Below are 23,972 nucleotides of genomic sequence, written 5' to 3'. Positions count from 1 at the left end.
AGATCCCCACTCTCACCTAATTCTCAAACACACAGGCACAGGTGATACAGGTCTTGCAATCCACTTTTATTAACATAAAACCCAAAAACAAGCAGAAGGTAAGAGACAGAAATGGATGCTTTTGATCCCCAAAGCTGGGGAGGACAAGTACTCCCAACCCAGCCCCACCCTCCTGGCTCCCAGAAGACAAAGGTCTCATGGGCACAGTGTGGGGGGAGGTGGACACTTCCAACCCTCCACCCTGGGGCCTGAAAGAAATGATAGTTGGGGGGAGGTGCATTCCTGCCTCTGGAGTGTGGGTATCCCATGAAAGGAGACGGGCAAGCCCCACCCACCCCAGCTGATCCTGGGCCCTGGGCAGGAGAGGGCCTGCCCCTGTTTTCAGCTGCAAGGAGGGGGCCAGAGAATAAAAAGGAACACAGGAACAAGGAGTGTAATCACACACGCACGCACGCACACGCACGCACACGCACACATGCACACACGCCAAATGGGACTGAAGAAGGTGAAGGAGGAGGGTGAGTGGGGACTTCTTGCCCTCCTGAATTTAAAAAAATAAAAAATTTAAAAAAAATAAAAAGTTTTAAAAACGAGTTTAGTGTCTTCCCTTTCCCTCCTGCCCCTCACGCCGACTTCAAAGCTGAGTGTTCTCTTCCTGCCTCTCACTCCCTGGGGCGTGCCCATTGCTGGTGCTGCCCCCTAGGGCATGCCCGTTGCTGGCTCTGCCCAGCGCATGCCCATTGCCGGTGCCCACACTGGACACATCGTGGGTGGCCAGGTCATCCTCATCCACATGCAGCTCACCGCATAGGCTCTGTCGGATCTCCTGTGGCAGTCGTGCCCGCTGGGCCTGGCACTCCCGGGCCAGCTGGGATGCCGCCTGCAGGGGACACACACCATCAAGGCCTGGGCACCGTTGCCACCCATCCATCCAGCCCTCCCCTCCCTGGCCTCCGCATTCCTTCACCTTCGGTTCTTCCTCTTCCAGCTGTTCCTGGACCTGCTGCTGTCTAGCTATCACCCGCTCCTGTCGCTGCTTCTGGGCCTCCTCCAACTGCGAGATGGGCAGGGGTTAGCAGGGGTCAAGGGTGTCTTGTGGGGTCACCCACAGTGGGGAAAAGGGGTGGGAACCAGCCAGCATCAGGACTCCCACTCCCCAGGGAATGGCAGAGGGTCTAAGCCTCACCCTTCGGATGGAGTTGACTGATTCTGTGATGTGTCGCCTGTTAATCTCGGTTAGCTCCCTGTAGAGAGAATGGGGGTGGGGGTGTTCAGCCTCCTTCCTCCCTGCTGAGTCCCCATTCACCCACCTCTGACAATATAACCAACCACAGCAGCATATCTGGGGAGTCACTGAGCGGCACAGATTAGAACGGGAAAGAACTTTGAGGGTCCTCTAACCCAATCCACCCATTTTAGAGATAGGGAAACTAAGGCCCAGGAGAGGGCAGTGATGTCAGGATCACTGACTCAGCGCTAGGCTTAGAGCCCAAACCCAGTCTGAGACCTTTGCTAGCTTGACCCTGGGCAAGTCACTTAACCTGTTTGCCTGTTTTCTCACCTGTAAAATGGGGACAATAGTGCCAAGCTGCCAGGGTTGTTTTAAGGATCAAATGAGATAATCTTTGTCAAGAGCTTGGCACCTAGTGGGCATTAATCAATTCTTGTTTCCTTCATAAGGTCATAGATTTTGAGCTAAAGGGACCTCAGACCTTGAATCTAACTCTCCTTTTATAAACAAGGAAAGAAAGGTTGGGAGATATGGCTGAGGCCAGAGACAGCGGGTCAAGATTTGAACCAGACCATCCCTCTTTTCACAGTAGCAAGGTAGTGCAGTGGATAGAGTGCCAGGCCTGGAGTCAGGAAGACCTAGGGTCAAATCTGACCCCAGACATGTATTAACATGTGTGACCCTGGGCAAGTCATGTCACCTCGTCTGTCTCAGCTTCCTCATCTGTACGATGAGCTGCAGAAGGAGATGGCAAAGCCCTCCAGTATCTCTGCCAAGAAAACCCCAAATGGGGTCACAGAGTCTGACAAGACTTAACAACAAAGCTGCACCCCGCCCTGCCTGCTTACGCCTCCTTCTTGTGCTTCTCCCGAATCTTGGCCTCAGAAATGCTATTATGTCTCTTCCGGTCCAGGATCTTCTGCAGCTCCTTCTTCTCCCTGGTTTAGGCAATGGGGGGGACAGGAAGGTCATCAGGCCACAGAGCCAGGAGCAGAGGGGGATGTGTGCTGCACCCTCCAGGTGCCCCCTACTCACTTCTCACTGGTCTCCTTCAGTTTTTTCAACTGAGTCATGTGTGTTTCAAGGACGATTTCCCGGAGGCGATGCTGGGCCTGTCCACGGCAAAGTCAAGGGGAGAGAGATGTAGACTGACTCTGGGCAAGGTCTTCAGCTTGTGGTACTCACCTGCCTCCAAAGTGTGCTCCCTTTCACCTTTCTCAGGGGTTATCTTTTCCTCCCCTACATCTCTCAGGGGTTGTCCAGCTCTCTCCCCTGTGTTAGGTGCATCCCATACCTGCCTCAAGTGTGTCTGACCTGTCTCTCAGGTGTTTTCTCTCCCCATCACTTTTCTCAGGTGTGTCTGACCTATCTCTCAGGTGTTTTCTCTCCCCCTTCACCTGTCTCAGGTGTTCCTGACGACGTTCAGCCTCCACATCAGCCTGAGCCTCCCTCAGATCCAACAGACTTTGAAGCTGTTTCTTCTGCAGCTCTCGGTATTTTCTCATCTCTTCCTCCTCTTCCTGGTCCAGCACCCCACTCCTGTTGACAGAGAACCCGAACAGGAAGATTGGTGCCCTGCTCCCTGGCCCCTTGGATCCATGTCCCAGCCCTGCTCACATTTCCATCCACTGTGCCCATGTTCTTTGCCAGGACAGACAAAATTGGGACACCCTTCCTACCTCTCTGGCCCTCCCTGGGGAGAGATATCCAGTATCAGATGCCCTTGACCTCTATCACTCCCTGAGGGAGCTGTCCCAGAATCTCAGAACTGGAACAGCTCTCAGCCAGTCCAACCTGAGTTGAATCCCCTTCTAAAATCTCCACAAGTGGTCATGTGCCCCCGGCTTGTAGACCTCCAGTGATGGGGAGCTCACTACCTCCCAAGGCAGCCCCATCCACTTATGGACAGCTCTGACCTTCAAGAAGGTTTTCCTCCTGTTCAATCCTTATACTAAATCTGCCTCTGGCAATGTCCTCCCAATGCTCCTGGTTCTGCCTCAGGAAGAGCAATAATGATATACCTGTCATTCCTTTTCCAATACTTCACAGCAGCATGCTCTCTCCTGCTCCCTCTGTCTCCCTCCCTCCTTTCTCTCTCTCACAGACACACACACACAGGCAGACACAGAAACACACAGACACACAGACACACACCCAAGCCCTTTCTCCACCAGGAAATATGTCCCCAGATCCTTCTATGGCAGAGCCTCCAGATATTTCCCCAGCCCCTCTCAACGCTTCCCAATGCCCAGCCAAACCCCAAACTCTGGATGTGGCCTGCTGAGGACACAGGAGAGGGTGACCATCCCCTCCCTTGTTGTGGATACTAAGATTCCAGGAAGGAAGCAGATCACTCTCTGCTCTGGTAGTCTGGCCCCTCTGCCATTCCTTACTAGATGTGTTACCTTGGACAAGTCCTTTCTTCTCTGGACCTCAGTCTCCCCCCATAGAATGGTTTGATGGCCTTGGGCCCAGGCCCCTGGATCTGCACCAGGTCACTTACTTGCGCCTCTTTTCCATTTCCCCCTGGTGCTGGGCCAGGTGGCTGAGGAGTCGCCGAGTGTGCGCCGCTGCCTTCCGCTGGTGTTTCTTTTGCAGCTCACGCAGGTCACGTTCTTGCCTGCTACGGAGCTTCCCTAGAGACTTGTGTGCCTGAAGCTCTGCCAGGGGTGTCACGGTCACCTCTGAAACCCAGGTGCCAGAAGGAAGACATCAGAGCTGCAGCTGCAGGGCTCGAGACTCTCACCCCAGGGCTCACAGACCAGATGGGCCCATTGGTGACATCAGAGGAGAGGGAGATGGAGGGTGGGCACCTGGACCCACCCTAGCCCTCTCCATAGCCTTACCTCCCAGGATGCTGGCGATGAGCTCATCACACTGACCTGGGGAGAAGAGAACAATGATCTCTAAGCACCCATCAGCTTACTGGACCCTTTTGTGACTTGTGAGAACTGGGAGGTATGCAAGGGACTCCAACCTCCACTTTACAGATGGGAAAACTGAGGCCTGGGGAGGGGGAGGGCCAGAGCTGGGAGGACTCCAGAAGAAACAGGCCACTTAGTTAACTAAGCAGAGAAAGGTTCATGAAATCTCCAGTTCAGAGCTGGAAGAGACCCCTTCACTGCAGATGAAGACACTAAGCACAGAGGTCAGGGGATTTCCCTAGTGTCTAAGTTGGCATTTGAACCCAGGGTCCCACACTCAACAACTAACTGACTGGACCTCTAACCCCTCCCCCCCCATTTACCCCCTACACTAAACAGCTGGTGCCCATGACCAAGGGGAAGACACCCCCCCCCCACCAGGTCCTACCACCTTCTCCCTCCCCACAAAGCTGTTCTCCCCCTACCCCCAGGTCCTGCAGCCCCAGATGTCTCCCCATCCACCTTCCAAGTACCTGGTCTGCTTATGGAAGGGCTGGTGGGAGAGGTACAGGAGCCGGGAGGCCGGGCAGCTCCAGATTCCAAGGAATTCTGTAAGGAGCCTGTGAACAGCTGGGATGCCAGCTGTCCAGAAGGCAGTTCCTCTGGAGTCTCAGGAGCAGCCTGCAGGGAGGAGAAATTCATCTTCCAACAAGCCCAGGGGCCATCTTTCTCATTCAAGGCTTCCAGACCAAGGACTGGAAGTCTCTGGCACCTCAGTTGGCCGTAAGCACTCTGAGGGCGGGCACTATTTTGGCCTTTCTCCTTCTCCTCAGTGTTTAATTTAACACAGTGCTGGCACACAGTAGGTACTTAATACATGCCTGCCTTGGAATGCTGCCCATAGTGTCAGGCTTTTTCAGTGCACACATCAGGTTTACTAATCTGCTATTTTCCCTCTTTTACTCTTTGTTTAAAAAAACAACTGTCCCAGGATAGCTGCCTGGGAGGTAGAGGCAGATACAAGAGGACCAAAGAGGTACCCAAGTGCAATGGAGTATTATTGTGTCAGAAGAAATACAAAGAATTCAGAGACGAGCAGGGAATCTAAGCAAGTGACCATCCACACAGTGACCACAGCACCAGAAACACAAAGAAGGGAGTACAAGGGAGACGGGGTGTCACCTAAGTAGAAGGACCAAGCTTAGGACTGGTGGAGAGATAAGAAGAGGTACGTGCCTCACGTCTGTGGAAAGGCTGGGGAAGGAAGCAGAAAGATGCCTTTTAGCAAGACAGGTGGTGGACTAGGGTGTAGAACGAGGCATACAAAATAGCCTCCAGAACAGCTAAAATGTGAATTTGCCTTTTTGTAACTATACTGGTGTTATAAAGAGCTCTACTAGGGCATGTTTATAGGGGGAGAGGGGAAAGGAGGGGAGAAAAAAGTAGTTACATATATAAAAATCTTTATTTATTTTGAAGTAATCAGAGTTAAGTGACTTGCCCAGGGTCATACAGTTAGCAGTGTCTGAGGCTGGACTTGAACTCAGGTCTTCTTAGCTCTAGGGCTGGTGCTCTATCCACTGTGCTACCTAGCTGACCCCAAATTTTTCTAAAACCAAATATGTTCAGTCTTCGATATAGCTGTTTTGCCTGTTCACCCCCTTTACTTCATGCCCATGAGTCCTTGAATTCTCCCTTAAGGGCCCTGTCCCTCCCCCTATCCCACCCCTACCAAGTAGAATGAAAATGCCTTGAGGGCAGGGAACACTTTGTCATTTCTTTTTAGCCCCCTTATAAGATCTGTCAAAGTTTGTTGAGAAGTTAAATTCTAAGCAATTAAAAAACCCCAGTACACCTGAACCTAGGTTCAAGGCTTGACTCCAAGGCATGGCTACAGCCCTAGGAAAATTGCTCAGCCTCTCAGGGATCTATGCATCTCCCTAGGTGCGTTTTCCTGGTTGATCTGCTTTGGTTGACCAGTATTGCCCTAATATAATCACAGGCCCAGGAAAAACAAAACCCAACCATTGTCAAGAAACCAAGAATGTTTTCAGAGATCAGAGCACAGATCTCTTCTCAGCACAGAGGTGGGGGACTACTAGGGCAGAATGCTGCATACACACTTGGTTCTTTGTTAAAAAGGAGAATTTGAGTGGAAGCAGGAGCAAGAAATGTTTGCGACATATAAACCAAAGCCTTCAGTAAAGCTTGTTTTTAAAATGAAATATTTGTTAAATTGACTGGCTGGATAGAATTCCCTCCTCCACTTTTGCTCAGTCCAGCTGGGGAAAACAAGATAACAGCTCTAAGGAGATAACAAGTAAGACCAGCCTGATTGTCTCTCAAGCACCTGGCAAATGTTTGCTCTGGGGCAATGGACCCCGCCCACAGTTAGTAATGGTTCCGTGGACACCATCCCTTAAGCGCTCTCTTCCATAGGACAAAAGTGACTGTCAAGACTGGGAGGGACTTTGGAATAGACCCATTGCCAGGAGGAACACTGGAAGAGGAGGGAGTGGGAGCCCAGAGCTAAGCTCACCACTTTCCCCCCAGTCCCTGATACACCAAAATGGCACTGCTCACCTCACTCTCACCAATCAGTGCCGCCAACTGCTTTGACCTCTGGTCCATGAGGTTGACATGCTTTATGGGGTTGAACAAAGCCTCGGCATAGTCTTGGGGAGGGAAAAGGAAAGAAACAACAGATTCACAAACAAAGCCAGCTTCTCCACCTTCCCCTTTCTGTCATAGGGCATGGCATGTTTTCTTAGAAAAGGATTTTAGGCAATGCCTACTCCACCTCTCTCATTTTACAGATGGAGAAACTGAGGCTGAAACTGTTACAAAGTGGGGAAGGGCCAGAGTCAAGATTGGAGCCCAGTTCCCCTGTCCCTCATCCAGTGTTCTCATTCCTGCTTCTCCATTCTCGGAACCAGCCTTATCCTCTCTGGCCACTTTCCCAGGCTCCCCTTCCTACTGGTCTCACCCCTCCCCTCCTGGGTCCTCACCTTGATGATCGTCAGGGATGTAGTCAGAAGCCTCTGTGTAGATGAGCAGGGCCGGCAAACACAGGGGCTGGTTGGCCTCATTCCTCAGGCAGATGTAATGGTACCCTGCATGGAGTCAGGGGTCAGGAAGGGGGAGGGGACAAGGCAATTTCCCCCAAACCATTGGGGAAAGGGAGGCACCTACACCCACCTACACCCCTGTGCCCCTCAGCACCCCTGGTGGTTTGATTCCTTAGGACCCCCTGTCCTACCTCTGCCCTCAGAACTGACTCTACACTCAGAAGAGAGTGAAGGAAGAAGAGGGAAGGAACGGAGGGCCAGTCTGGCAGGCCTCACCTGAACGGATGGCTGAGACGGGCAGGATTCGGTGCCCCACAAACTTGCCCCCTTCTTCGAAGGCCGCAATTCGGAGGGAGGCCAGTGTGGGTAGCACCACCTATGGGAGGGAGGTAGTTCAGTAGGTACAGGGTGGGTCACCCTCTGCCTTCTGAGCCCTCCCAAGAGCTTGCCTAGTCTGGGGGAAGGTGGTTTAACCAGTTGCTCTCTGGTGTGTCCTTTTCATTTCTGAAACTGGACTGGAAGCACCCTGAGGGCAGGCAAAGAGTACTCCACAGCGCTTGCCTGGTTCCCAGAGCTGCTGGTGCAGGACTGGGCCTTGAGCACCCACCTTGGGGAAGTCAAAGGGTTCTTCGTCCCACACCGGGTTAAAGGAGTTGCCCTGGGAGGCCCGGGTGCGGTATTTGCGCCGGGTGTCCGCAGGAAGGCCAAAGAGATCCACCTCTACATAGATGCTGACCTTCCTGTCTGACAGAAACTGGCCCGAGATTACCTGGAAGAGTCAGGAGAGAGGAATGACTGAACTGTTCAGCCTCCGCCCTCTGAGCTGCCCCCAGCTCTGGCCCATGCCTGACCTTGACCCGAACGGCATTGGCTACGATGCCATCCACGATGCCCTCTGTGAATGGGTCAAAGGACTTGTCTTGGCGCCGCATAAACTCTGGTTTCAGCAGGTAACCGCTGCGCCCATTGTATTCAAACACACCAGCGTTCAGCTGCATCGGGAGGTCTGGGGGAGGCAGAGGGCAGACGGCCGGCCATCAGCACAAGGCATGGCTGGACGGTGGATTCTCTGGAGAGCCTCCAGGCTGCCTTACCGAGGGTCTGGAAATTGAGGGCAACAAGCTGACAGCCCGCATTCCAGAACAGTTGCGGCATGTAGTTGGATGAGTCCACGCGGGTGCCTTTGGGGTAGATGCGACTGAGCTGCTGCTTATTATATCTGATGGAAGCAGTCATGGGCCACACTCTTCAGAAGGCACTTCCAGCCCTCCCCTGTGACCCATGCTGACCTAGTTCTGCCTGCCCCCTAGAGTCTTCAGTGCCCATGAGGTCACATTCTGGAGCTGCTTAAACAATCTTCAGCTTTGCCATTCCCTGTCCCAACGTCCTCCCAGCTCTGCCATTCAATGTTCTAAGGCTCTCTCAGATGATGTTCTAGGTTCCTCACTCCCCAGCCTCCCCTCCTGTCTTGCAGGTGGATACTCCACAAACTCCATGGGGCTCTTGGTGAGCTGCTCCAGGGCCTTGGTCTCCACAAAGGATGACATCTCATAGCATTTGTTCCGCTCTATGGGGTGGAGGTAGCCCCATTAGAGCTGCGGGGTGGGGGCAAGGGCAGGTGTCCCCTCCTCAGCCCCCATGCCCCCTGCCCAGTCCAGGGTCTCCCCAGCCCTGCCCCCACTCACTCCGGGCCACCTCGAACGACTTGAACTTGACGGGCTCGACATAATTGACCAGAGTGGACATCTCCTCTGTGGCATTGACCTCGCTGCTGGCCGTGCCCTGGAATGCCCCAAATCAAAGGGTCATGCACACAGCCCCAGTTTCCATCTCGGGATACCCTGGTTTCCTCACTGCCACGCTATCTCTGTCCCTTCCCCCACCCTCCCACCTCCTGAGTTTGACCTCGTCTGTAGAGGTCTTCTTGGGGTCAGCCTGCTCTTCATCCTCTTCCTCTTCACTTTCTGCCTCACGATCTATGGGGAGGAACAAGGATTGGGGCCCCTTGTCCTCCACCTCCACCACCACCGTGTGGTCCCTTCCCTCTCGCCTACCCCTCCTCTCACCAATGGATTTTCGGGGCTCAGGATGGCAGCCCAGGTGGTCCTCTCCATTGCTCAGGGTCGAGCAGCCCTCAGAGCTGGGGGAGCCTGGGGGTGGAGAAGGCAGAGACACAAGCCTCCAGCTCACACACCACATCAGCTCACCAAGTGTGGCCCCAGTGTCAGTGAAGGCCTGAGGCCTGACCCCAGCATGGAGACCCTCAGGGCCAGACTAAGAGGGAGCCCCGGGGGCCAATGAACCCTTGCCCAGAAAGAGAAAGTGGGAGAGGATGAGGTTAGAGGTCAGAGAGAGAAGGCAGACAGTGGCCAGAACCCATATCCATCAGTGACTAGGGATGGGAGAGAGACTGGGGGAGAATGTGATCACACCCAGTTGTGGAGAGAGCTGAGAGACTCCAGGGATTTGGGGTACTGAGGGAGATCAGAGGTTAAGGGTAATACCTAGATATGAGAAAGGGCTTAAGTGGCCAAGGATTGGGGGGGTCCTAGGTCAGGGGTCATGCACAGGTAGGGAAAAAGGGCTTCAGTGACCAAGGACTGGGGGTCCTAGGTCAGGGGGCCTACCAAGCTGTGGGGAAGGGGGTTCAGTGACGACAGAACTCTCGCTCAGGGCCGAGTTACTCTGCTCCAAGGGTCGCTTGCGCACTGAGCCATCAGAGGGGTTCAGGGGCGGACGGTGCCGCTTCTTATTCTTCACAAGGATTCTGCCCATCAGGTCCTGAGGACTGGGCAGGGGGACTCCCGGGGCCAGCTGGGAGAAGAGAGCATGGGGCTGGTGAGAGGCAGAGAAAAACCCCCTGCCCTGCCCACGTCCCCATGTCTTCCAGTCCTAGAGCAACCCCTACAGGGTACTTATCCAGCGGGTCTATGAGCAGTGCATCCCCAAAGATGGTGCGGCAATACTCGGCCATCTTGGCCTGCTGCTTGGCCCTGGCCAAAGGGAAATGGAGGGCAGGGGTCAAGAGACAAACACTGGCAAGTGTCTGGACCCCTGCACACAGGTCACCCAGTCAACGCCAAGGAAACTCACGAGTCCACGTGGTTCTCAAAGGAGAGGATGACGGGGTAGGGGGAGGTCTTGAAGGCTGTCTCCGCAATTGCCTCCAGCACGTCACGCAGTGGCACCTCTGTGGTCATGGTGAAGCCGTGTGTGATGAAGGGCTCCTCCTCTGGCGGCCGGCCCTTCCACACGTCCAGCTCCACGCAGCGACAACCCCAAAGCAGCGCCTGCCGGTACATCTCCACCGATGAGGTCCCTGCCAGCTGCCCCGCTGCAGGAAAGGTCTGGGATCAACAGGGATGCCTTGCTGCCTAAGTCCATCCCACCCAGCTCAGCTCTCCTAAAGCCCTGAGGGCATGTTAGTACCTGGGACCTCCTGAAAAGAGAATCCTCATTCATCTTATCTTCTGTATGTGAATCACATCCCCATACCCCCTATGCAATGGGCTGGAGACCTTCCATGGGTCTCACGGCACTGTTTGGGTGGTCCAGATGCCATCCCTGGCTTTTACATGACGAGCCCACCCCCTCGTCTGCCCAAATGTGGCAGCTCAAGCCCTTCCACCAACATCTGTTCATGTCATCAATGGAACCTTATGGGCACCCACCACGCCCTTCTCCATTACCCCTCTGGTCTCCCAAAACTGGTTCTTCAGAGACAGTGGTGTTCCGATATTTACAACAGTACAATATCAGCAGAGCATTTGTCTTAAAAAGATCATTATGTTTGCCAGAGAGCATCCTGGGATGGTTGAAAGAAACCTTTAGCTTCCCAGATAAGCTAACTTTTATGTGGTAAAGTAAGTGCTATTATCCCATTTTACAGATGGGGAAAGGGAGGTTGAGAGAAATTTAAATCCAGCTCAGAATTACAAAGCTAATTAAGTGTCTGAGGTAGGATTCAAATTCTGTGTCCCCTAGCTGCTTAGTGCCACCCAGCCTTCTCTACGCTTGCTTTTCAATGTCTATCTGCAGAGCCTGTCCCAGATAGCTCAGCGGTCCAGCCATCCCCTTCCATGATGAAGTCGGGACAACAGACATTTCTCATCCATTTGGCTTTTGCCATATGGACTGTTAGGTCAACATCTTTTGACAGAATTCTGTATCTCACTGAAGATGCCTTGAAACACTCTCCAGGGCTCACTCACATCAGCACAATGGTGTTTCCAGTCAAGAGCATCTCTGTCTTTGGCTTTCACAGCAGTGACCAGCCTCCCTTGGAGAGTGCCTCCCTTGGCATTAACAACCAGAGGTCCAGGCTGCAAAGCCAGGGTTGGTTCTACCAAGGAATCTTGCAAGATCTTATCATATGCATGAGACTTCCTGTGGAAGGAAGGCCTTGAAGGCTGGGTTTCACTCTACTAAGCCAAACGCCTTTTCATGATCAATGAACAAAGCGGGGTTTTATATCCTGCACTCCGGGCACTCAATTACAGGACTGCAAAGATGGCGTCTGCTGCAGAAAGGCATTCGGGAGAGCCTAACTGTGTCTTTTTCCTGCTTTCATCAAGGACACCCTCTGTACATGAACAGAACATTATCACAGAGATGAGATAGTAGAGGGACGGGTGGGCCTTTACGGATGTCCATCACTGGTCTTTTTGAGTACTCCTCTTCATTCCCCCACGCCTCATACTTTGGCATTCTGCCCTCCAGGAAATATCTTGTAAAACGATCTCTTAATGGTTTCAATGCTGTGTTGCCTAGAGAACAGATTTCTCCTCTATGGCCTGGTTCAGAAGCTCATCTTAAAACTGTCTTTTAAATGTCACTACTACGTCTTTACGTAATCCATCCAGAAGTGAGTGAGGCCAAATAGGCTGGTTCTGCTGTTTTGATTATGACAACAGGTGAGAGAAGCCTGGGCAAATTTGCTGTCCTTCTGCTGGGTTCCAGCTACGCTGTGGAAACGATGGGGATTCATCAGACCTTGTGCATCTGCTGCTTTTGTCCCAATCTTACAAAACAGCTTTTCTCTAAACTGGTTTTCGCCCTGTCTGTCATCTCTTGGCAGGATAAAGAGATCAAGTATTTGAAGGTAAAATGAGATAATATTTGTGAAGTGCTTAGCACAGTGCATGGCAGATATAGTAGGTGATTAAGAAACACATTACTTGACTGATGGAACGCTGTAATATAAAAGGTCATCATGCTCCATGGATGGAAGGCTCCCGGGGTACTCCACAGCCCTGTGGGTGCCTCCACTTTCTCCAGCTGATACCTGGTTTCCATCCCTACATGCCAGTGACCCAGCATTAGTCCAGATGGTCTTGGATTGGAGGATCTTGCCTCCTTCTCTGTAGATTTTCTGTCTCCCCATGCTCTAACACCAACATCGGCTCGTTCACCTGCTACAGTTTTGTTCTCTGCCTTTCTGGCTAACGTCCACCCTTCATGCTGCCAGACAAGATGCCCCATCATCCCACGTGAGGCTCTTTCTTATCACCTTTGGGGACCCTGGGAAGCCAATCATGTCTGTCCCTTTGTCTCGAGGGGGAGCTTGGTGGAGCCACCTTTATGCCTGGGGATGCCTTTCATCATGAAAATGTCAGTGCAGACAGGGGTCAGTCCTTCCAGGAGTCAATGGACAAACATTTCACATTTGGAATGGAGAGAGGACTTAGACCAGTGATTTGCCCAGTATGGTGAAAATCCAGGGGAGGAAAGTCTTTCCACCCATGCTGGCTCGAACTTTCTCTGCCCCTTCAAGCAGGAATTCTTTGTATCCTGGACCCCCTGGGCAGTCTGGTGAAGCTTAGGAACCCCTTCTCCGAATCATCTTGTTAAATACACAGAATTACAAAAGAAACTAATCACATTAAAACCCATCAGTCAAAATATTAAAAACAAACTCACAAGCCCCTCCAATCAAGGACACAGGTCAAGAACTCCATCTTACAGAGCTTCCTGGTCACCGAGAGGGTAAGTGGCACAGATGCCCACACTCATACTACCCTGAGGTGTCAGAGGCAGGACTTGAGCCCAGGTCCTCCTGGCTTTGGGAAAGGTTCTGCCTCTTACAACAGCTGAGGCCAAATTCATAAACAGTAACCACACTGGCAAAAACACAGAGCACTCCTCCCTACACACCAGTGAACAAAGGAGGTGCTATGCTTACTTTATAGATGGGTATCAGAGGCCTGAAGTGCCCTGGCACCCTCAGACTGGGATCAGGAAGGTCAGTGCTGGGGAGGCCAACCTAGGCATTACCTGTGAGGTAGGTGTTGTGGGAAGAATTGATGAAGTAGGAGCTGAGGGGCTGGGTCATGTCGTTGCTTAGGTCCAGGGTCTCTGGGGGCAGGATGCTGTTCTCCTCCCCGCCTAGGTAGCGGCTGAAGCCTTCCATGGACATCTGGTCTAGGGGGAGGCCAGAGGAGAAGGGGTCAAACCGCAGCCCTACATGCCCCCCTCATTCCCCAGGAAGGCAGTGGCACATGACTCCATAGCCACCCAGAGAAGCAACTGGGATTTGGGGTTCCTGGTTCCCAGTCTGTGGCTCTTCCAACCATACAAAATAGGGCAGGAATCAGAGAATCTGGGAATGCCAGAGAAGGTCAGGGCTGGAAGAAGCCTTAGAACAGGAATTGTCAAGAGATGAAAAAGGCTTCAGAACGTAAAATTTCAGTGCTAGGAATGCTGATCTAAGAACATCAGAAAAGGAAGGGGCTACAGAGATCACCTAGTCCAGGCCTCTTATTTTGCAGAGAAGGAAACTAGGTCCCAGAAGAGGCCCACAGGTCACTTGCCTACTGTCACCATGCCAGGACCTGGAGCACCCATACAGGCCCTACAAGCCCAGGGGCCAAATCCTCACCTCGCTCCAAGAACTGCTGATTGGGCTCATACTTCTCGATGAGCAGGCGGGCTTGGGCGGGGCGAAGAGGTGGGTACAGGACCTCATTCAGTCGGGGGTCTCGCTGCTTCTGGTTGACAAAGTCCAGGAGCTGCTCTAAGGTCAGGTACGGCTTCCCCTTAGCACCACTTGAAGAGGACAGAGAGAGAGAGACAGTTGGGGCAGGGCAGGCCCCACTTGGGTCCAGAGCGCTGCATCAGCACAGGAAGACCCCCTACTCTCCCCTCCTCCTCAGAGCCCCCCCCACTTGGTCTCTTAGGATTCCTCCCAACCTTCAAGGCCCAGCACCTCCTACATCTGCTCCTCTCAAGCTCACCTGGTAGAGCCCCTGTCTGGTGGGCAGGGCCCTGGGTCTAGAGCAGGGGTTCTGTCCCTGGGGTCCTTGAACTTATTTTTCTCTATTTCTATTTCAGTGTAACTGGTTCCCTTGGTAACCCCATGCAGTTATTTTCATGCATCACGAGAAGAGGTCCCTAGGCTTTGCCAGACAGCCCAAAGGGGCCAGGGTGCCAAAAAAAACGCTTGAGGGCCCTTGCTCCACCATCTATTGGGCAGCCATGGACAAGCTGCTCTGCCTCTGGACTCAGTATCTTCATCTATAAATGGGGATTTTCTACCTCTAATTCCCTGTGTCAGGAATGCTCCTTTCAACCCTAAAGTCCCACAGATCAAGGGTGTCTGTTCTTAGGTACTCTGGTGCCTTAGGAAGCATCACAGGCTTGGAGTCAGGAAGACCTGAGTTCAGATGCTGCCTGACATACTGTCTGTATGACCCTGGGCAAGTCCCTTAACCACTCAGTGCTCTGGTCAGTGCTCTCAGACTGTGCTGAGTCTGAGCCTGATTAAACCTCAGATCTGGAGGAAAAAAAAAAAAGCAATTCTCTCTACCCCAAAATTAGGCCGTGATCTCCTGGAAGACAGAGATAGTGTCAGTATTCTTTTATCTCATCTCCAGTCTAGGACAATGGGCTGCAAGGAGTAGGTAGTAATCAGAGCTAAATGGTCACTTGGGGCAGCTGAGTGGCTGCCAGGCCTGGAATCAGGAAGACCTGAGTGTGAATCCAGCCTCAGACACTCACTATCTGTGGGACCCTGAGCAACTCACTTAGCCCTGTTTGCCTCAGTTTCCTCATCTGTCAAATGAGATGGAGAAGGAAATGCCAAACCACTCCAGCATCTCAGCCAAGAAAATCCCAAAAGGGGTCAGGGACAGTCAGATAGGACTGAACAACAACAATTCCTTAGATATCTGTGGATTGCTTGAGTAGATCAATGGATACAGTGGATACCAAGCCCTCTTGACACCCTGGGGGAGGGGAGAAGAGCTGGCCCTGGTCTATGGAGTCTGCCCAGTCTCTGTTTTCAAGAACCTCAAATATGTGGAAAAGGTAATGAGATAATAGCTCTAAAGGATGAGACCCTTTGATTTTATAAACAAGGAAACTGAGGCCCAAGGTCAGAATGACTTGACCAAGGTCACACAGGACACACATGGACAGACAGTCCATGTGAGAAGCAGTGCATGAACTGGGGTCCAGAGGCCTCCTCCAGAGAGGAATCTCCCGCTCCTTGCAACCCCCTCCCCCTTCTCACATCTCCAGCAGGATCTTGTCTATGTCAGGCCGGAGACATAGTTTATTGAGGAATCTCTCAAAGATCTCCAGGGAAAACTCGTCTGGCCGGATTGACTCGCTCTGCAGGGAGGGGGGAGGGAGGAGGAGTGAACAGGGAAGCCCCAGGGAGGTCAAGGGTCTGCTCCTAGGAGATGACCTAGGACCCCCTCCCCCCCACCTCCCTCCACCACCTCCCCTGCCCAAACCCCTCTCCTGATTCCCCCCACCACGTACCCTGTTAAAATTGAGGCCACAGGACTCTAGCGCTGTCTCTACACGTTTCTTGTCAGCAGAGAACATTTTAAGGATGCTGGGGGTGAGAAGCATAGAGTCAGACAAGGGGGGTGGGAAGGGGGTGCTACTGGGGTCAGAGGGCCAAAGGCAGATCTCTCACTGTGGGGAGGGTTCTGGTTCTCAAGATACAAAGGGGTTCTCACTTTTTGACTGGGATGCGGCCATCCTGATTCACCTGAAGTTTTAACTTGGTGTACCTAGAACAAGGAGGAAAAACAAAAGCCTTGGGGCAGGACAGCCCAGTGGGGGCCAGGGGCCTGCTGGACCCTTTCTCCCATCCTCCACCCTGGGGACCCCCCCTCCTTTCCCTTTCATTCTCCCTCCCCCCTGCACATTCCCCACGACATTCTGGCCCGCACCCAGCTAGTGGGAGCCCTCTCCCCAGCCCCAGCTCACGCTTTTCGCAGGAAGGTGTTGCGGGATGCATTCTGGGCCAGGATATTCATGGCCAACTTGAATAGCTCATCTGCCCAAGTCTGGTGGGGGTAAAGAAGGGGTCGAGGAAGGAGTGAGGTTGGGGGCATCTGCCTGCCTCCCACCAAGAGTCCCCCTACCCTGAACTTTCAGAGGATCTCAGATCCCAAACTGGAGGAAATCTGAAGTCATCTAATCCTGACTCATTTTACAAATGAGGAAACTGAGGCTCCGAAAACTGACATGCTTTAGCCCAGAAGCCTGATCCTCTGGTTCCTAGGCCAGGCTGCTTTCTACTGGACATGCTGCCCCACCCCCAGCACCCCTCCCAGGTCCTTCCCTGGAGCCACACCCCACCTTGGCAACATCTTCTTGGACAGCCATGAAGTTGAGGAAAGTAGTGTTTACAGGGTCAGGGCCAGACACTATGGTCACCAGCTTGTCCTCTGGCCTCGTCTCAGGACCTCCGAAACCCAGGATTTCCCGGATCTTGGGGTCCTATAAGGGTCAGAGTCTGAGTGCCAGCTCTCCGGGGCACATGGCCTTCTCCCCAGTCCCTCCTCCTGCTTCAGACCCGTCTCAGAGGCAGCACTGGGCCTCGGCATCCACAGAATGGCTGTCAAACTAGGCCAGCATCCAACAGGGGTCAGGGGATGAGGGACCCACCTTGGGCAGCCGGGCATAGCGGCCTGTTCGTGTGTCCCGGATGGAGCTGATGTCCAGAGTGTCCACTTCCTAGGGGAAAGTGCGAAATTGGAGGGGGTTGGAATGAAGTCAGAGGGGAAGCGGGGGAGGGGGGATAAGGTGGGATGAGGGCAGAGGGGAAGGGGGGCATGTCTTTCTACTCAGCAAGCACTTAAGAAATGCCTACTGTGTGCTGGGGATCCAGAGATAAAGAATATGACCAGCTCCTGCTCTCAAGATGCTTATGTTCTGCTGAAAGGACATGACATAGACCCAAATAAATAAACAAAATCTTTAGAGAGATTCCCAGGACTGATTCTGGGGTGGGAGGAGGAGCAGTGTTTGACTCTATGAGGCAGAGAAACAAGGGGTGTCCAGGGCAGACAAGAGACAGGGGACCAGAGAGCCCCCCAAAGTCTGCTGCCATGGGGACACTACCAGGTTAACCCCAGTCCAGATTCAGGTCTCCAACTATATCTCTGTACTCAGGGGGGCTATTCTGGGGAGGAGAGGACTTGGATGTTTCCTGTTCAGGGGTGGGGAAGGGTAGGAGGTTATTTCCTGTCCAGCCAGGCCGTGGGAAGGGTCAGCCAGCTTAGGAGGCCCCTGCCCTAAGGGCTTCAGGAATTTGGGGTAGGGGGCAAGGATCAGGGGGCTGCAGTATGGAGGAGGGGCCAGAGCAGCTGGGCCTCAGAAACACATGCATACCATGTTGGGTCCAGTCCAGTAGAGAAAGAAGCCATTGGGGTCCACTCGGAGTGTGACCAAGTTCCGACTAGAAGCCTCCTGGACAGTAAGGAAAGAAGGCAGTAAGGGGACAGGCCAAGGGGGACAGTCTGGTGACCAGACAGGACCTGGCGAAGACCTTTGGGGATCACAGTCCTACTGCAAAGACTTCTCTGGGATGGAGAGAGCTCCAGGTCTGGAGTCAGGAACACATACATCATCATTCGTTCAAATCCAACCTCAGACAACTAACTGTGTGACCTTGGGCAAGTCACTTCACCCTGCTTGCCTCAGTTTCCTGACCTGTAAAATGAGCTGGAGAAGGAAATGGCAAACCATTCCAGGATCTTTGACCAGAAAACCCCAAATGAGGTCACCAAGGGTCAGATGTGACTGAGATGACTGAACTCACTACAGCTCTGGAGCAAGGTGGACAGTGGCAGCAGGCCCAGTTTACAGAGATTAAGGGTCTTGCCCAGAGTCACACAGCCAGTTGGAGTCTAAAGTCATCTTCATAACAATGCTGTGGGGCAGATGCTAATGCTGGACCCATTTTACAGATGGGGAAACTGGGGCTCGTTGGAAGTAGAGTTGACTTGACCAGGGTTACCAAGCTAGCAATCATTTCAGCCAGGATTTCCAGGTCTTCCTGACCCACAAGTCTAGAGTTCTTCCATTCCTTCCTCCCCTCCCCCCACACACCTTTCCTACCAAACCTTCTGCAAAGATCTGTCCCAGACAGAATTAGGCTGGAGGGTCAGCCTCTGACTCTAACAGCAGTTCTGGGCTGTTAAGAGTCCCAGTCCCAGGGCCCTGCCCAGTGAGACTCTGATACACCAGGGCAGCCTAGGGGGGAACCACAAGTTTGAATTTGAATCCCCAGACTAGCTGTGGGGCTCAGCAGAACAAGAGGTCCCCGAGGGGATGGGAGCCAAGTACTCCCAGCTTCAAACCCCGGCCCCCCAGGGCTCCATCCCTCATTCCCCCTCCCCCATCCTCTGCCCCACCCCACCCTTGCTGCTGGGCAGATTTACTCAACCACGGAGGTCCGAGTAAACGGTACAGACCCCTAGGGTGGAGCAAAGGGAAAGGAGCAGGAGGAGGGGGAGAAGGGCCAGCCTGCCAAGTGCCAGGCCAGCAGGCGATGTCCAAGACCGAGAGGCAGCCCGCTCAGCCCCCAGTCCACGGTGACAGCGACCTCTGACCCCATAGGGAGCAGCTTGCACAGCAGGGGCCAATCCCAAGGACTGGGGGGGGGAGGGGGGGCGGTGTGTGTGAAAAGGTAACCTTTCTCCCCCAGGTGCTTTCTGTTCTCCGGGTCCCTGAAATCCTCCGCTTTGCCCTCCAGTCCTAGAAGTCGGCCTTAGCACGGTTGTGTTTATAGAACAAGGGGTCCCTTCGGATGGGGGTGGCCGTATCACGCATCCATTGCCCCAGACCTCATCGACTCTCCGCGTTCCTGCTTGGTCCCTCAGCCCCCCCTTTCAGATTCCCCAGTTTCCAAGGCAGCCCCCCCTCCCCCCCAGGCTCACTCCTTGGTTTCCACTTCCTTATTTGGGTTTATCACACCAGAAGGAAAAGGAGAAACTTTTTCTAACTTTCCTGCCCAAGGCCTCCCATGGGGGGAGGGGGCTCCCCCAGACCCAGAGCACCCTCTCCCGACCCCCTCCGCAGCACCTGATTGCTCTCCCGGCGGAGGGCCCCACCACACCTGTTACCTCTGGCCACACCCCCAGGCCCCCTCCCTCTGCTCTCCTGGCCACCCCAAAGCTGTAGCAAGCTCCCCCAGCCCCACCCAGCCGGAAAGGAAAAGGGAATTCTGCCAGGCCTCCGGCCCAGCTTGGCTAGGGAGGGAACCCGAGGGCCTGGAACTGGGGCAAGGTTGGGGTGCTTTGCGACCCGGGAAGGAAGCTGGCGGGTGGGAGCGGGCAGGGGGAAGGGGGAGGGTCCCGCAGGAAAGGAGGTGCAAAGGCTGTGGAGAAAAGGGTGGAATGGGGAGAAGGCAAAGGAGGAAGGCGAAAGAGCAAGGTACAAGCTAGCGGGGCGCCGGGAGACGGGGGACTCGCGCGGGGCAGAGCCCCGGGAGCCTCGAGCCCTAGTGTTTGGAACGGGGGTTGGGAGGGGGGTTCGACGGCGCCCAGACAGTGGCTGCGGCCGGGGGGGGCCCAAAGAGGCTGAGGAGATTTATTGGGGTTCAAAGTCTCTTCTCCAGCGAATGGGAGGAGCAAAGTCCCTGTTAGACTGCCCCGGCACAAGTTTTGGGGGGAAAGAAGCCAGACCTCCCTCCTCAGTTTCTGGGGGGTAGGAAAGGGGGGACTATGGGGACTGTCTGGACAGCAGCGCGGGACGGTCCCCCCTAGCTCCAGGGACTGGGGGGAGGGAAAGGCGACGTGGGAGGAAGGCACAACGAGGCCCTGGGAAGACGAGGCAGCGGGGGGCCCCGGGCGGGGGATCGGGGTGCAGAGGCCCGGCTGGGGGCCCCCGGAGGGGGTTCAGGGTGAAGAGGCCCGCCCCCCCCGCCCTGCGCTCACCTCGTCCCACTTGATGAACTTGCTGCCCCGTCGCAAGGTCTCGGGCACGGCCGGAGGCTCCAGCTGCAGCGCGTGGACCCCGGGCCGGGCGCCGGCCATGGCTCCCCAGGGGGCAGGGGCCGGGGGCCAGGGCGGAGGGCGAGCCGCACCGGGCTGGGGGCTCGAACCCCGACGGTCCCGGTCCGGGTCCGGCTCCCCGAGCCTGAGCGCCGCGGCGGGGGCAGCAGAGGAGGAGGAGGGAGGAGGAGAAGGAGGCAGCGCAGTCCTGGACTTTCTCTCGGGGCGGCCCGGGCAGGGCGGGGCGGGGCCGAGGTGGGGCGGGGCCTGATCAGGCCCCTCCCCTCCGGCTCCGCTGCCTTCCCAGAACCCAGGAGTCCAGGGCTGGAATGCGGCTGGGGCAGGAGTCCTCGCCCCCTGGCGGCCAGACTCGGACGGCCCGGTCCGCAGTGCAGGGATCGGTTCCAGGCTTCTGGGGTCCCGGCTGGGCTCTCCGCCGGCTCGCTCCTGCCCCCACCCCTACCTCCCTTCGCCTCCTCCTCTTCCCTCCCCCAGCCAGCCCCCTACCCTCTATCCTTCCCCTTCCCCCCAGCCATCCCCCAGCTTTTTCTTCCCTCCTCCAGCCAGCCCCCTACCCTCTATCCCTCCCTTCTCCCATCCAGCCATCCCCCTACCCCTTTTCTTCCCTCCCCCAGCCATCTATCCTCCCTCCTCCTCTCTTCCCCAGTCATCCATTCCCACCCCTCTGTCCCTCCCCTCCCTCAGCCAGCCATCCCCCCCAGCCCTCATCTCCAGCCCCCCCCTTTCCATGATCGGAAGCACTCAGCTGCCTCATGGCCCTTTCTCCCCACAGAACCTCAGAGGCCCCGGGAGCTCCTGGTCCCCAAGCCTCAGTGCTACCCCGAGAGCCCAGATAGTGTGAGGCTGTAACAACTGGCCCTCTGTTCCCTCTGCTTTTCTTGCTAAATTTGTAAATCACTGGGTTGTGAACCAGAGAAGGAGGTCACTTGCTGCAAGTCACACCGCAAGAAACTGAAAGAACTTTTGGAACCAGTCTTCAGATCGCATGGCCCAGCACTCTACACCAGGGACGCCAGACCCATCCAACCTCAGGCTTCCTCCCCAAGCTAACCCTAGTGTTTCTGCCCCATCCATAGTCGTCCTGTGGGGAAGGGGACACCACCCCCAAATGGTCTAGCCCTGAGGCCCTGCACCCACAGGGGAGGGGGTCCGAAAACTCTGGGGACCCAGAGAAACAATGGAGTCTTAAACTTGGGTGTGGGTGGGTGTGTCTGTGGCAGCCCCCACCCGAAGATTCTGGAAGCCACCTAAAAGGTCTAGCCCAGGAGCTTCAGATCTAGGGCTAGACACCACCCCTGCCCTCCAGGAGCTAATGACCTAGGAGGGAAAAAAGCCCTCCAGCAGAAAAATAAAGGGTTGGGGGCAGGGAGGGGGTTAGATGGGCAGGACGATAGCGCCCCTGCTCGGAGCGCATCTGCCTGTGGGCCCCCGCCCCCGAGCCAGAGCTGGGGCTGCCAACGGGACAGCTCTAGAGGGGCTGAACACAAATTCTGTGCAGGCCACAATTTTACCTAAGGCTGGACCTAGAAACCCAGAAAGACAGGGAGTTGGGGAGAGGGGGAGGGTGGCAAGGTCTCCAGCTGCAGAAGCAACAGGAGGGCTCCTGCCTGCAAAAAGTTCCATGCTGGGGGGGAGGGGAGAGTGTTGTACTAGGCCCCCTCACCCCACTACTTCAAGACCTTAGGCCAAGTTTTTGGCCTCTCCTTTTCTGTAAAAACAATAACAACTATTCCTCCCATGTCTGCAGTCCCTTAAGGTTTGCAAAGCCTTTTCCCAAGCACAACCCTTTGAGAGAAGTATTATGGGATGATTATCCCCATTTTACAGATGAGGAAACTGAGGCCAACAATGACTTGCCCAGGGTCACACAAACTTGTCTGAGGTCCAATTTGAATTCAGGTCTTCCTGACTCCAGACTGGGAGCTCTATGCACTATGGTGCCACCTAGCGGCATCTCAAGAAAGACCTGGTTTCAGGTGCTGCCTCTGAAGTATTCTGACTGTATGACCCTGGACAAGTCACTAGCCCTAAGCTGCCTGTTTACCAGGCCTGCTTCTGTGCGACCTCAGGACACTCCTGAGGTCATAAATGGCTGACCTATTGGCTCGGCAGAAAGCCCTAGGATCCCCCAGGAAGTGAGAGTGCCTTGGGACTCCCAGGGGAGGCCCCTGTCTGGGAGAGGATGCTCTGCACCCTCCCACAGGGCCTGGCTCCTTCCTTTCCTCCCTGCAGGGGAGGTGCTGTTGGGGCGGTTCCCGGACACAGCTAACCACAGGGTTCCTGGACCTCAAGTCCAATTGCTTCCAATTTTCTTTGCTAAATTGCCTGCTGTTAAGCATCCCTGTTTGGCACCTACACATCAGAGCCTTCCCAGATGGAGGGACCTCTGAAGGCATCTCCATGAACTGACTCATCTTTCCGGAGAAGGAAACTAGGGATAGAAGAATTCTCATTCCTCCTGTCCTCCCCTGCTGACAGCAGCCCTCTGTGGCAGGTGCGGCCATGCCCATTGAGCAGAAAAAGAAACTGAGGCTAGAGAGGCCAAGCCTGTGCCAGAGCCAGGACCTGAAGCAGTTCTTCCGGGTCGAGTCTGGCCTTCTTGGGACACCTTGATGATGCCCAGCTTGGTGAGGAGAAGGCATCTGGACAAAGCTGCCAAGGTTAGTGATAGAGCTGGGCCTAGAAAGCCCACTCAGATCTTATGGACTCTGAGGCCAGGACTCCCGGGGAAATCAGATGCTAAGGCAGGATGGAGAGAGACAGCTCCCAAGCCACTTCAGTCTGTACTGGCATCAGTCCAAAGACTGAAAGGAAATGTCCTGACCTGGGGGAGCTTACATTCTCCTGGGGGTACAGGAGGGACTTGGACACAGGCTCCAGGTTAGAACTGGGAGATGTCTTAGAGATCATCCCATACAAGCTGCTGGGAGAAGGTTGGGGGTCCCACAGCCAGGAGCAGGGCTTGAACCTAGTCCTTCTAAGGGAGAGATTCCTCCCCAACACATCCAGCCTACCTCCATGGCTCCCTCAGTCCCACAGCTTGGGGTGGATTAGGCCTCTGGAATGACCAGACACAATTCAGTTAGTAGTAGAAGACCAGGTAAGGCTAAAGACTGGAACCACGCCAGAGAGATGAAGATGGGGTGGGGATGGGGGGAGGGGGAGGGGGAGAGGAGCCAGAGACACAGAGAGAGAGAGAGGAGAAGGAAGGGGAAAGGAGAAAGGGAGGAGAGATGAGATTCTAGGTTCCAGGAATGCTAGCTCAGGGTTCTAAGCCCAGTCCAGAGGGTCTGGGAAGGAACCAGGATTTAGACCCAGTGAGAAGCTGCCCTGGGCAGAAGCAGCAGGTTCAATTAGTAGAGTCAAGGGAGACAGGTGAAAACTCTGCCTCTGCCACTCACCACCTATGTAATCCAGGTCAAGTTACTTAAGAGCCTCAGTTTCCTCAGCCTGTAAACTGAGAGCATTGACCTCGACAGTCTTTATGAGTCCTTCAGGCTCTAAGTCCGTGACTTTAGGAGATACTTGGGTGACCTGGGGTAAATCTCTCTGC

The 23,972-nt window shown here is 54.6% G+C and overlaps 1 protein-coding gene across 4 annotated transcripts; it reads right to left on the bottom strand.

Annotated features, from left to right (window-relative positions):
- Nucleotides 1-45: 45 nt before the first annotated feature.
- Nucleotides 46-20,650, bottom strand: PLCB3 (phospholipase C beta 3). 4 transcript variants are annotated; one of them, XM_072638957.1, is made up of 33 exons: nucleotides 20,342-20,649; nucleotides 17,793-17,870; nucleotides 17,067-17,135; nucleotides 16,758-16,898; nucleotides 16,383-16,462; nucleotides 16,130-16,183; nucleotides 15,927-16,002; nucleotides 15,673-15,773; nucleotides 14,041-14,207; nucleotides 13,437-13,583; nucleotides 10,257-10,497; nucleotides 10,072-10,156; nucleotides 9,791-9,977; nucleotides 9,230-9,313; nucleotides 9,069-9,139; nucleotides 8,849-8,945; nucleotides 8,646-8,730; nucleotides 8,258-8,382; nucleotides 8,015-8,169; nucleotides 7,771-7,932; nucleotides 7,440-7,539; nucleotides 7,104-7,208; nucleotides 6,679-6,770; nucleotides 5,332-5,349; nucleotides 4,629-4,776; nucleotides 4,078-4,113; nucleotides 3,735-3,915; nucleotides 2,629-2,770; nucleotides 2,267-2,343; nucleotides 2,080-2,169; nucleotides 1,187-1,244; nucleotides 968-1,054; nucleotides 46-880 (listed from the first exon to the last, which is right to left on the bottom strand). In XM_072638957.1, the coding sequence occupies exons 1-33, from the start codon at nucleotides 20,438-20,440 to the stop codon at nucleotides 635-637; spliced, it is 3,684 nt and encodes a 1,227-aa protein (XP_072495058.1). In that variant the 5' UTR covers nucleotides 20,441-20,649; the 3' UTR covers nucleotides 46-634. The 4 variants fall into 4 exon arrangements, with proteins under 4 accessions (XP_072495058.1, XP_072495060.1, XP_072495059.1 ...); XM_072638959.1 differs by having other exon boundaries at nucleotides 9,069-9,313; nucleotides 20,342-20,650; XM_072638958.1 differs by lacking the exon at nucleotides 5,332-5,349.
- Between the last annotated feature and the right edge of the window lie 3,322 nt (nucleotides 20,651-23,972).

Source organism: Notamacropus eugenii, chromosome 2 (assembly GCF_028372415.1).
Source record: "Notamacropus eugenii isolate mMacEug1 chromosome 2, mMacEug1.pri_v2, whole genome shotgun sequence".
Lineage (NCBI taxonomy): Eukaryota > Metazoa > Chordata > Mammalia > Diprotodontia > Macropodidae > Notamacropus > Notamacropus eugenii.
Note: the sequence above shows the minus strand (reverse complement) of the source record. Positions and strands in the feature narration are given on the sequence as shown.